Genomic DNA, 13042 nt, shown 5'->3' with positions numbered 1-13042 from the left:
GTAATCTCCTTTATATATCCTTCCTCCAGTAAAGAATAACCTATAAAACGTTTCACAAATAGCTAAAGCCGTTCAGAATTCTTTTAAAAAACAATAACACAAATCATTTGGCAAGAAACCTCAGAATGTCATTTTAAGTAACTAAAATGGTAGTAGGTGCCTTGTAACAAATAATATACTATAAAATATCACTTTTCCTTTTCAATAAACATCATGTCGTGTGAATTTCTTTCGTAACTTGGAACATATCCCGAATCCTATCATTTTCAAGACACAACTTTCCAAATCATAGAAAAGATAAGCACTACTCATTTGTTATATCAAAATAAATTACTGAAAATTACCTCGAACAATGAATTTAGGATCGTACTACTTAAGTGAGAGCAAGTATTAAAATCAAGTAAGTAAATACTTTTATAGTTGCCAATTAAACTAGGCTTATTCGATAGCATAACAATGCTGATGAGCCTCCAAAAACTCCCTAAAATAAAGAAATACTTTTTTGTCCACGGAATAGTAATAGCTTGCATGTAAATTTAAAACGGTTCATTTAAACTCTATTGATGACATTTCAAGTGGATCCACAGTTTTTGGGAAGCTATTTCAATATACTTAAAATATCATTGCTTCTGATATAAAAGATGGCTGGAAATAGACTAAAATTAGTGCTAGAATCAGAGGGTTGAATACGATCCAATAGTGCCCAACAAGCTTCAGAATTCATCATCGATCAAACTGCAAATTTTTTATAAAATACCCCGACTCCATGACATCCCAATGTTTCTTACTCAATTGATTTTGCGACTCTTCCCTCTCTCTTATTTCTTGTCCTCTTCTCTTTATTCAGCAACAGCTGCAAAAACTTTGATAAATGGGCTAAGGCTGCATTTTCATGGGCTTGAGTATCTTGGGCCTAAGTATATTTTCTTAAAAAATGGGCCCATTTATTACATTTAGAACACCGATGATATAACACGAGAGAGACAATACATAGAATATAACAAATCTTCTTTATCTGTGTATTAACAAGATCCAAATATAAAAGGCTAAATTTACACATCTGCAATATAATTTTGCCAAAATAAGTGGATATAACTCGATGAAGCGGTTGCTCATGATATTATTTATAATACATGTGAGTTTGCTCTTTTGACCACTTTCTCCTTTTCTTTTCCTTTTTTTTCCTTATGTACACTATATATATAATTCATTCCTGTTACTAGTAACTAATTGGGGGTGATTCCACAAGTAATTGCAAACTTGCAAAGAAAAACTTCACTTGAATCCTCATTAACCTGGAGGAAGAGGGGACCACAGGACTGGACTAAGGGTAAAGCTTCCTATTTTACAGCAAACCTACAAAGAGACAAATGAATAAATAAATAAACAAATAAAAGGCTAAAGCATTTGCACATATGCACATGAAATGTTAATAGAAGTTCATAAACACCTGTTTGTGGTTCCGTTTTCTAAAGCCATCGAAGAATAAAACATAAAACAGAGAAGGAATGAGCTCAATGACGAATTTGGAGAATAGGCGACCTCAGGCAACTTTATGCAACCAAAGCGGAGGTCTCACGGCCCCCCGTGAGGCGACATTGAGGTCAAAAGATTTTGGAGAAGGCTCAATTGAGCTACCTAGGCAAGGCGACACTGAAGTTGCACCATCTCCAGCATTGGTTGCTAGTGTCAGATGCGATGCCAATTAGATCTAAGCTTGTGCCACCATAGTGCAATGTTGGCAAATTCGCACGGGATAGAGGGTGAAGGTAAAATTGGAATTCAGACAGTTTAGTGAGGATAAAGTTAGAAGGAAAAGAAGTTACTAGCCTCCAAATAACTTTTTGAAAATATTGTAATATAAATATCGAGTGGGAATTATCTTGAGTTAAGGAAATTTGTCCTATCTTTGGCTCAAGGTCTTATGAAATGCTAAACGAAATATATCAATTTTGGCACGAAAGCCTTTAGAAACTTGAAATCTTTTGAGAATGTTAAATAACGCACCATTTAACCTCTTAATCAAGCGAAAATTGCCACAAATTTCTTGTCCTCTTTCTAATTATTCTGCCTTTGGGGTAATCCAAAAAAGCAGTGGGGGGCCGTTCACTCTCTTCCCGAATCAAAATATCAAAAAGCACGAGTGAGGATGGAGGAAAAACAAGTAGCAGTGGCCACCAAGAGGTTTCAAGTACTGTGGAGGGTGAGAGCCATACATTCATTTCAACGCCACCGTAGACTTATCCACACCCCTGCCACTGCATTGGCCTCAAAATCTCCTCCACCCAATCCATAATCCACTCTGCCCCTCTTTTTGATCCTATTCTCTCACATTCTTCACCTCTCGCTCCTTGACCGCACCCCCCCATAAATTAATCTCTCATTCCTGAGAGGATCTTTCTCCCCCACCATCTGTATCTGCTTCTTGGCGTTGGTTCTTGATCAGCTCTGCAACAATGGCTGCTGCAGTGACTGCTTCAGTGTCTCTCCCTTCCTCCTCCAAGTCTACTTCTCTCCCTGCCAGCAGAACCTCCATCATCTCCACTGAAAGGATCAACTTCAAGAAGGTGAGCTCCACATGAATTCTCTCATCTGGACAGAAATCAGCCGCCTCTTTCCTTCTAACAAGGAATAGAAATTTTCATCTGGGTTACGTTTGTTTTATTCTTTCTTTTGCTTCTTTCTGTAGGTCCCTGTGCATTACAGAGATGTGTGTGGTGGTGGGAGGATGGTGTCTGCCATTAGAGCACAGGTCACCACGGAGGCTCCAGCTAAGGTTGTCAAGGAGTCCAAGAAAATGGACGAGGGTGTGGTTGTGAACAAGTTCAAGCCCAAGAACCCTTACATTGGAAGGTGCCTCCTCAACACGAAGATCACTGGCGATGATGCTCCTGGAGAGACCTGGCACATGGTCTTCAGCACAGAGGGTATGTATGTGCATTGACATAAGATTGTCAGATCACAAATAAGTGAATTTTGTTTCTTCACTTGGGCACATGGACACACACCATTTTGCGGGATTTTGCAAAGACCCAGGTGGTGTTTTATGGGTTGAGAGTGCAATTTGGGTGGGATTTTTTTTCGGTGCGTAAGTGTCGTTTTTCCTGAGATTGGTGAAATCGGTGTTGCTTAGGTGAGGTGCCATACAGAGAAGGGCAATCGATTGGGGTCATTCCTGAAGGTATTGACAAGAATGGGAAGCCACACAAGCTGAGACTATACTCAATCGCCAGCAGTGCCCTTGGTGATTTTGGAGACTCCAAGACTGTAAGTTTCTACCAGTGAAAAATCATCTAGTAATAGTTGAGATTATTTCATGAGTTGGATCATTTTTATTGCGTCATTTTCATAGTCATCGATCATCTATCTAACTACTCCATGGGGAACCAATGTAAGGTTCGAGAATTAAGAATGAGTGTTCTTTGCGAGTAGGTTTCTCTGTGTGTGAAGCGGCTCGTTTACACCAACGAAAACGGAGAACTCGTGAAAGGAGTCTGCTCAAATTTCTTGTGTAAGGATTGCAAATATCATAGTCAAAACTTAAGAATCTCCTTGCATTGACTGGACTCAAAGCACTCGAATACTTCCTGATTCAGGTGACTTGAAACCTGGGGCAGAAGTGACGATCACAGGACCAGTTGGAAAAGAAATGCTTCTGCCTAAGGATCCTAATGCCACCGTCATTATGGTTTATTCCCCTCCTTATACTGATCTAGTTTGTTCATGTGACATAGAAACCTCATTAACTTGATTGCTTGAATTCTTTGCTGCAGCTTGCCACCGGTACTGGAATCGCTCCATTTAGGTCTTTCTTGTGGAAAATGTTCTTTGAGAAGCACGAAGACTACAAGGTTACATACAAACTATGATGCTCTGTGATTCCCATCCAAACTAATTTGGACATTATTTTAGATTTAGCACAAAATTTGCCAAGGCTCTTAATGTTAAAAATTAATATGGGGCCTCTTTGGTTAGCAGAATGAATCTTTTCTCGTGAATATTACTGATTGCACCTCTTGGTGCCGTGCATGAGAGCTAAACAGAATACTTCTGGTAGAGAATAGTCTTTGCATGTCGTAATCCTCCAATCAGTGCAATGCCTAATACCTGATGCGTCTTTTAATTTCGTATTTAGATTGTGCCACGAACTGCCTCGTTCTTCTGTATCTTGGTTTAGAATTTGTGGCTGCTCAAATGGCCTATGAACGTCTGGTTTCTATTTGTTTAATGACCGTGAAGAGAACCTCAAGAAGATATTCAGTCTGCGTGCAATCCTTTTCCTCGATAACTGTTTGACAAATGGTTTGATCTTGACACGCAGTTCAACGGCTTGGCTTGGCTATTCTTGGGTGTGCCCACAAGCAGCTCTCTGCTCTACAAGGAGGTGAGATATGTTCATTCCGAGGGCAATGGCCGTTGCTAATTTCTCTAAGAACTCGTAGGCTTGCTAAATTGCCAGTTCTGTAACTGTGTTTTACGGTTCAGGAGTTTGAGAAGATGAAGGAGAAGAAGCCGGATAACTTCAGGCTCGATTTTGCTGTGAGCCGAGAGCAAACGAATGAGAAGGGTGAGAAGATGTACATCCAGACCCGGATGGCGCAATATGCTGAAGAACTGTGGGAGTTGCTCAAGAAGGACAACACTTACGTCTACATGTGCGGTCTTAAGGGAATGGAGAAGGGGATCGACGACATCATGGTCTCGTTGGCTGCTAAAGACGGTGAACATACCAACTCAGTTTGAGAATTCCTGGATGTTAACAATTTGACAGAAACCCCCTGAATTTTTTCCCTATCCATCATATTTACTTTCTTTTCCTTGTGTTTTCCAGGCATCGACTGGCTGGAGTACAAGAGGCAGTTGAAGAAGTCTGAGCAATGGAACGTGGAAGTCTATTAGATCCTTCTGGTTCATATCGTATCATATCGTATCTCTCCTTTTTTTTCTCACTTCAGAAATCCTTGTGTAGATAGGCAAAGTTTACTGTAATATTCTATCTTTTTTTGCATATTTCTACTTCAATACAAGCAGAATATGTTTGCCTTGGCCTCTACAAAGGATTGTACTTTTGAGATCCTATGTACCATAACTTCATTTATATGGATGCCAACTTCGACAACCTTGCATGGCCACTCTCTCTCTCGAGCGTGCACGCTGTGTATAAGGTGCTGAACCTGCCATAACATTGGTTGGTCGCAGTGGAAGCCCTGGATCATGCCCTTTTCTTGGGAATTTGCATTGTATGGGATGTCTTGCTTAGATGAAAAACAGCTATGAAGATGGAGTTTTTTTTTTTTTTTTTTTTTTTTTGGTGAAGATAAGAAATATATTGATTTTAAACCAAAGAGTTATATATAGCTATACAACAAAAACTCGGTCCCAGAAACTTGCACTCATGTAGACAACAAGTCTGAGAAACTTGCACTCATGTAGACAACAAGTCTGAGCGAGTGAAAATGGGCCAAGGTAAAAGAAACCAAGCCAAAGGCAAGGGAAGGAAAAAGGCCAAACAACAGCACAGAACCAGCAAACCTAAACACAGCTCTAAGGTTGGTAAGGGGCTGTCTCGGAAGCCAAGAGGAAGTCGAAATCCATCAGCTCACCAAAATGGAGGGGTTGAGCGACCAACTTTGCAATAATCTCCTATTAGCCACAGTGGGAGGGACTTGATGGAAGGACAAAACTTTATCCTTTATAACCTGTTCAAGGCGCCTTTTCATGGCCAAAAGGAAGGGAGGTCTACCCCGGAACAGTATATTGTTACGCTCCTTCCAAGTGATGTTGCATAAAGCAGCAAATGCAAAGCGAGCAAGAGAAGAAAGGAAGGAGGGTCCTGAGAGAGATTTGATTGTCCAAAGCAAGTTTTCCTTCCAAGATGGAGTTTCTCATCAATGGAATACAATCTCACTACTGTGTCTAAGCCCATCATCAAACTCTTCCAACATGCATCAAATCATGCGCCATCGTCGGATGGAATCCGGTCTGCCGACGTGCCAAGAAAGGTATCGATGGAGAATCGAGAATGCGCCAGGGTGATCCAAATGTCAGATGATTGAAGAGCCAGCCAGACAACTTCAGGGTCGATTTCCCCGCTCGAGCACAAAGTGATCAACCGGGGCCATGAAGGAGTGGGAATGCGACAATAAACTAAGTGTAAGGAAATATAAATCGACCTGTGATTGGAATTACACGGAATCGAAGTACATCGAGACGAAAATTCGCTCAACGGTGCAAGTTCTTCTGGATTGTGTAACTTGTCCCGGCTTGTGGCCATGATGTGCTTCGCTTCATTTCCTACAATCTCTCCATTTTCTCTGTGAGTGTACATGTTTGACTTCAACCGCAACAACTTTCCACGAGTGTACCCGAAATTAAAAGGCCTTTGATAACAAGATGAATCGCGTGCTTTGGCTCTTCAACATCCTCTTTCTTCTTTAAATTGCATGTAACATTATTTTCCATTTGAGTAACTTTTGCTCATAACCTATATACATTTAAAATTTCATTTGTTTCGCGAAAAATGAATTATTTGGAAAACATTTTCCTCAAATGATTACTTATATCGCTTATAAAAATGAATGATCAAATAATATTTTCATCGCTTTTGAAAATATTTAGATATAAATTACGTTGTTGATAATGAAAATAACTTTAAGTGAATATTTATTTAAATGATACGAATCATTATTTTTAGGAAAATATTTTCTAAATTTCTCATTTCCACTTGTGTCGAAATTGAGTTTTATCTCCCTTCCAAATTTACCCTTAAATAAAACTTTTATCTTAGTTCACACAATGGATGGCAAAAATAGTAACTTCCCACTATTGTAGAGCATTTATTCTCTCATCAACTTGCCCCCCGCCTTCGACGGTTACTTACAATCCTCTTCATCAAACCCTCACGTTAACTCCACTTTTTCTCTCACCCACTTATTGTTTTTGAACAATAGAATTGAATAGATGATCGCAATTGTCCAATCGCAAGTGAAAGTGATGTCAAGCTACAAAGTTCATAGAAAAAAAATAAGTACAACGATAAGGCGCGTGCCTAAAGTCTAGCAACATCTCTAAAGGAAAAGCCAACAACAAATTAGGTACCGAAATTTCAAATTTAAGCTCCAAGGGAAATATGCGGGTAAAAGTGAACATCAAATTGCCCGTTCGAAATCTTCAATTTGAGTTAAAATTAGAGAGAAACGTTGAACAGTAGTTTCCTTATGTAAGATATGCCTTTCAATTGATGTGTTTTTCAAAATTGATAAACTTTTCTCAATTTACATATTAGTGAGCGCAAAACGTAAGATATGTTGGTATTTTAGGAAAATTTTAGTGGGTGCAATTGCACTTTGTTTTTTTTTTCGTCATCGTAACTCAGGCTTATCATTTTATATATAAACAAGCCCTCTAGAGTGAGGGGCATCAAAACACAGAATCTCCGATAGGAGGGGTGGTGGGTAAGAAACCCAATAACGTGGAAAAGCCTTACACGTGAGGCCTTTACAACGCAATCTGCTAGTCTTTTTGAATTTCAAGGATAGTAAACCAACTCAAGACTCTTACAAAGGGCCATGAAGCTTAAACATTTTGTAAATGTGGCTCAACATCCCAAGAACAAAGAGAGGAATCTTGCGGGAAGCTTATCAAGGAGGAGCTGTCTGTTTCCGGCACATATTTCCATCCAGATCAACTGGCAAAGTGACGAAGGGCATGGAGACAAGCAAGGGTTTCGGAATGGAGGGCGGAGGACTATCGGATTGGTTGCGCAGTTCCTTCGATCAATCTCCCTTCAGAATCGTAGCACACGAAAGCAAAAGCCCCTTCCGTAGACCGTGGGAGATGCGATCCATCGATGTTAATCTTTAAGGTCCCCCGTTGCATTGGTCTCCACCTTGTAGATAAATCCTCCGATGCACGCTCTCCCTCCTTACTCCTGTTCCATTTTACATAGTTGAAGTGCATGGCAAGAGATGAGTCTACTACTCTTCTGGGACTAGGATTCTGGTGTTGGAAGACAAAGGAATTATGCGCATTTGCGATAAGCTCGAAGGGTAGGTTCTTTAGGGTCAGATCTACAAAGTTCAGCAACCCCTCCTCGATTTTGGTCGCTTGTTGGTGAGAGAACTGAAAATTAAATTCTCGATTAGACCAAACCTACTTTGTACTATCATAGAGGAGGAAAAGATGTTCCACCGTTTCGAGTTCCTTTCAACAGATGGGGCAATAAGGCTCAAGTAAAAGCTTCCTTTTATACAAGTTGACCTTGGTTGGTAGAGCATTTCAGCAAATGCTCCACATGAATAATCTAACTTTGGGGAGTGTTTTTAGCTTCCAGATTTTCCTCCACAGAGAATTGGGAGTTTGGTAGGAGGATGAAGCTTGCTCGTTGTCTTGTTTGGTTTCAATCTTTTGAAGTCGATTATAACCATTTTTAACATATTAGCACCCAGACTAATTTGCTAACCAAACTAGCTTATACTCTGCGAAATGATTAGTAGTGGAATTGCTAGAATTTCATTAACAAATTGCTCATCAAAAAGGTTCCCCAATAGTTGCTCTTTCCATTGTTATTCTGTTGAGTCTATCAGTTCAGCAATCATTTTGGGATCTTGTTGGTTATATGGCCCTCCCAGTACACCCCTTTCCAACCATTTATCCTCGCTGATAGCCGATTAGCTGGATTCCATTAGAATACATCTATTAGAGGTTACAAAGAATAAGTACTTTCGACTCAAGTGAGTGTGGTCGCTCTTTGGATCTGACACTCTAACAATCTCTAAATGATCACATAGTTGAGCTCATAAGAAAAGCGAATGTGTAAGATTGAAGATCATTCAAGGCTTAGGAATTATAAACTTTGGAATTTCAGCTTCTTGTATCCTTTCAGCATCAAGACCTTGTATAATCCTCATTGTCCAAGCTCATAGTTGGACATAACCTCAGAGGATCGCTCATCCAATCTACCCATTAGACTTGAACATTGTCAGAAGATCTAAATGCTTCTAGGTTGCAGATATTGAAGTCTCTCATTGATTTTGCCACCTATACAGTAGATAGAGTTTCCATAAGAAGAGTGCTTCACTTGGAAAGAATGTTTCGCCTCTTGTTGATTGATTTATCCAAATCTTACTTTCCTTCAAGGATTTGATTTGATATACTTTCCTTCTTGGATAAATCTAATATATTTAGTAACGAATCCACCAAATTATTAGCCGTTGCATGAAGATTACTTTCTTGATCAATATCCTCGGTCAAATAGTATCAAATATCAAGGATATGATTTCCTCCGTGACTCTTAGTTTGATTCTCTGAGTTTGATAAGTAAACATCTGATAATACTCATCAGAGTTTCTACCTAGAAAATCTTACTATCATAATCAAAGAATGATTAAAGAAAGTTTTATTAATCATCAAAACTAATAAGGGAATTTTCCTCAATAATCTTCCCATTTTTTATGATGACAAAACTTTCTAAGCAGACTTTTAGAAAAGATATGATTTTGATAAAGCTTTAAGTATAGTGAAATTTGAAATTAAAGTGCAATCATAATCTATGAGAATATTAAGTAAAAAGATTACAATTCTTATAGATATTCTAAATACTCTTAAATTTGTAAGATAAGGGATAAGAAAGTTTCCACCAATTTTGCATAAAAATTGTCCTCAAAGTATAGATAGCATCAAAATCCGTGAAGTTCTGCATCTTCACATTTCTCATCTTTTTTGTTAATGGCACAAAAGGTTATAGCAAACTATAGCGAACCATAAGTTCAATACTTTGTAGCAAACCGGCATAACCAAATGACAAATTGAAGCAAGCTGAGAGTTCAAATGAAAACAAGCCAACACAAACAAAATTATCTTAGAAATTTGAAAATTTATAAGACTATTTACAGGTGGAGGGTTGGTTTGGGTCTTGAGTTGGAGGTAGGGGTGAGTGGTTCCAAGTTCGTTACAGGTTCGCTTGAAACCTATAACCTATCATCGAGTACAAATTCTTTTCTTTTTTTTAAAAAAATTTGGAACCTACTCATCGAAACTTGGAACCTAGAACCTACCTCTTCATAGGTTCTAGAGTCGAGTTATAGAATCTAATAGGTTTTTTTTTTGGTCGAATAATAGGTTCTTTTTTTAGTTTGTTTCAGTTTTAGTTAAACAAAACAAAAATGAACGCAATAATAAAAAAACAAGCTTGTCATTCATCAAAGAGACTATAAAATGAACAAAACTATCAACAACAAAAAAATAATTCTTGGCAAGGAATTCAAATAGATAAAAGTAGGGTGAACAATTCCAAGTTCCGCATAAGTTCCACCTAAAATTTGGAACCTATCTGTTGGAATAGGTTCCTCATTTTCTAGAACTTGGAACCTATCTTGCATATTCTAGAACTTAGAATCTACCCTATCACAGGTTCCAGGATCAGTTAGGTTTACTTAAATTCCACCTATATTATTATTTGAACGATTACAATTCACTAATCATAACTTATATTTAGACACACGAAAAAAATAAACTTTAATAGCATAAAAATTTTAGCCACAAAATGGAAACTTGGACTAATGCATCCATATTATACATTTATCATCGAACGGTATGGAATATTGGAGGATCACACGGAGGCATGGATCAAGAAAATTATTAAAACTTGTCTCAGATTTTAGGTTGCAGGTTTCAGATATCTCTACCTAAGAACCTAGAACCTACCTATTGAAATAAGTTCATTATTTTTTGGAACCTGAGATCTACCTTGCATGCCTTGGAATCTAGAATCTACAGGTTCCCACTGGTCTGATTTCTCAGGTACTAGGTTCTATCCTAAAACTATGCTCACCTTTAGTTGGAGGGCTTGAAGGAGGGAGATATTCTAAAGGCACAAAGACAATGACGTAATAATTCATATGAGTGATTGTGTTCTTAAGCTTCTTCAATCTTTTGTCTCCATTCTATGTGAGCCTCTTGATATGACACTTTAGTTCCTTGACCTCATCCTTAATCTCCATCAGTGCTCGAAGCATACTCTCATTAGAATCATCTGTAGCCTCTGGTAAAGGAATGATCTCAATGGATGGATCATTTTCATTTTTTTTTCACTTGTATGATCTACTTAGCCCTTGCATTTTGCACTTTCTCCCCCTCAATTGGAGCATCCTTGTCAACTTCTGCTTCTTTCTTTACATCCGATTCTTTCTCAGTCAAAGCCACACTCTCGTCTGCAACTGAAGTAGCAACCCTTGACTCTTTGGCTATTCCTGTAGCCTTATCAGGAATACATTGAACTTCAAGTTCTGTGGGTACCCTTGGTGACACTTGTTCACCCTATATCTGATCCTAAGCTTCTCCGATTTGTGGATGATTTGATACAGTAGCATTGTCCAATTCATTAGACTCTTCTTTACTGATGTTGGCCACAACCTCTTGTAACACATCCTTAATCGATGTTAAGGCATAAGCTACTTCCTTCTCTTTCTCTTGCACAAATACTAGAGGGTCAGTCACTTGCTATTGTTGGGAATTCTCTGCATCATCTGGCTTGTCCAATTCAATCTCATTGGCTTATCTTCTTGCAAGTCTTCATCTAAATCAAAATCCTCTTCCAAGATGTCATCGCCTTGTATGACGATCAAATTATCGAGATCCTTTTCCTGATCTTCTATTAGATCAAAGTCCTCAAACAATTCCTTAGTCATTTTTTGCGAGAGTGATTTAGATCCCCTCCTATCAATCTAAGTCTTCCTTTTCTTCACAGAGTGGTGAAGCTGAGTCTGCCACTGGTTTTTCGATATCTATCCGAACTGGTCTTCCATTTTTATCTTTCCATCTCCCCTTAACAAACCTTAAACTCATCTTTTTCGTCATCTTTTCATCTAGTGACATCAAAAGGAGTTGCTTTGTACTAAGCATGTCTGGGATTGCAATTTCATAGTGCATAAAAATTTTGGTAATCAAAGATCCATAGGACAATTACCCTTTGACTTTAAAACAGTTCGATACACGTGAAGGATTACCATGTGTGAGAGAAAAAAAAGGATGATTGTTTAAAAAAGCCCAAATGATCTCGCCTTCATACCTAGATACATCAGTTTAGGAAAAACCTTTCGGTTGAAGACAATTAATGATGATTTTGTGCAAAAGGATTTGCTTCAGAGGAAAATTGTGATGTGAAGCATGGGACAGAGTATCTATAGAAAAGTTAGTGATACCTAAGATCGACTAATAAGCAACATTAGGGTCAATATCAATTGACACAAATTCTGAGTGATTAACACCAATAATTCTTACTAAATTGGTGGCATGAATAGGAATAGATTTGTCAAAAATAGTAAACTCAATAGTGTTAGGTGTGTAAAATGACAAATTTGAGTAAAAATAGGTTGTTAAAGCAGGATAGTTTGGAAAGTTTTGAGCACACAAATCAATCATAAGAAGTTTGTCAAATATGTGCTTAATCTTAATCCCAAACGACTCGAAAAATCCAAAGTCAACTACCCCATGATTCATGACTCCCCCGTTCATCAAACTCTGAAAATATTCCAGATAACCAGTAGATCTGAACAACTTTCCAACCCTACTCCCAACAGCAACATATCCAGCGAGTTTCCTCTTGAAGTTCATGAACAACTTCTCATCATTATCGCCTTTCCTACCATCATCCAAATTGATTGCCTAACCTTAGACGATTTGCCCTTCTTCCTAAAGATAGGGATTTTTGCGACTTTTTCTTTTCCCTTCTTAACAGCAGCACTTATTCCACTAGAAGTTCCGACTACCACATGCGGTATTGCACGAATTGGATTTTCAAACATTAAGTATAGTGCCTACTTACTTTCAAACATGTTAGTTGCCAAGAGGGTAGAAATTACCTCTTCATTATTTCCCAAGTTTCGGAGTGATGCAATGGCCGCTTTCAACTTCTGCCATTTGGTTGATGAACCACTCTTAGAGCTTGTAGGTGCCTTGCCTGTAGTTTTCGAAGTGCTTGACACTTCCTTTTGCTCATGATGTCGTTCTTGTTGTACAATTGGATCTTTAAGAAGTAGAGGGT

General features: G+C 38.4%; 1 protein-coding gene across 1 annotated transcript; it reads left to right on the top strand.

The window, feature by feature from the left end:
* The first annotated feature begins 2244 nt into the window (after window positions 1-2244).
* On the top strand, window positions 2245-5119 carry LOC104419651 (ferredoxin--NADP reductase, leaf isozyme, chloroplastic). The gene is made up of 9 exons (XM_010031371.2): window positions 2245-2567; window positions 2690-2927; window positions 3134-3267; window positions 3433-3511; window positions 3597-3688; window positions 3774-3851; window positions 4322-4384; window positions 4486-4720; window positions 4832-5119. Exons 1-9 carry the CDS (start codon window positions 2457-2459, stop codon window positions 4897-4899), a joined length of 1098 nt encoding a protein of 365 aa, XP_010029673.1. The 5' UTR covers window positions 2245-2456; the 3' UTR covers window positions 4900-5119.
* Window positions 5120-13042: the final 7923 nt, after the last annotated feature.

The sequence above is a fragment of the Eucalyptus grandis genome, chromosome 9, assembly GCF_016545825.1.
Source record: "Eucalyptus grandis isolate ANBG69807.140 chromosome 9, ASM1654582v1, whole genome shotgun sequence".
Taxonomy (NCBI): Eukaryota; Viridiplantae; Streptophyta; class Magnoliopsida; order Myrtales; family Myrtaceae; genus Eucalyptus; species Eucalyptus grandis.
The sequence above is the reverse complement of the archived record's forward strand: the minus strand, read 5'-3'. Positions and strand labels throughout refer to the sequence as shown.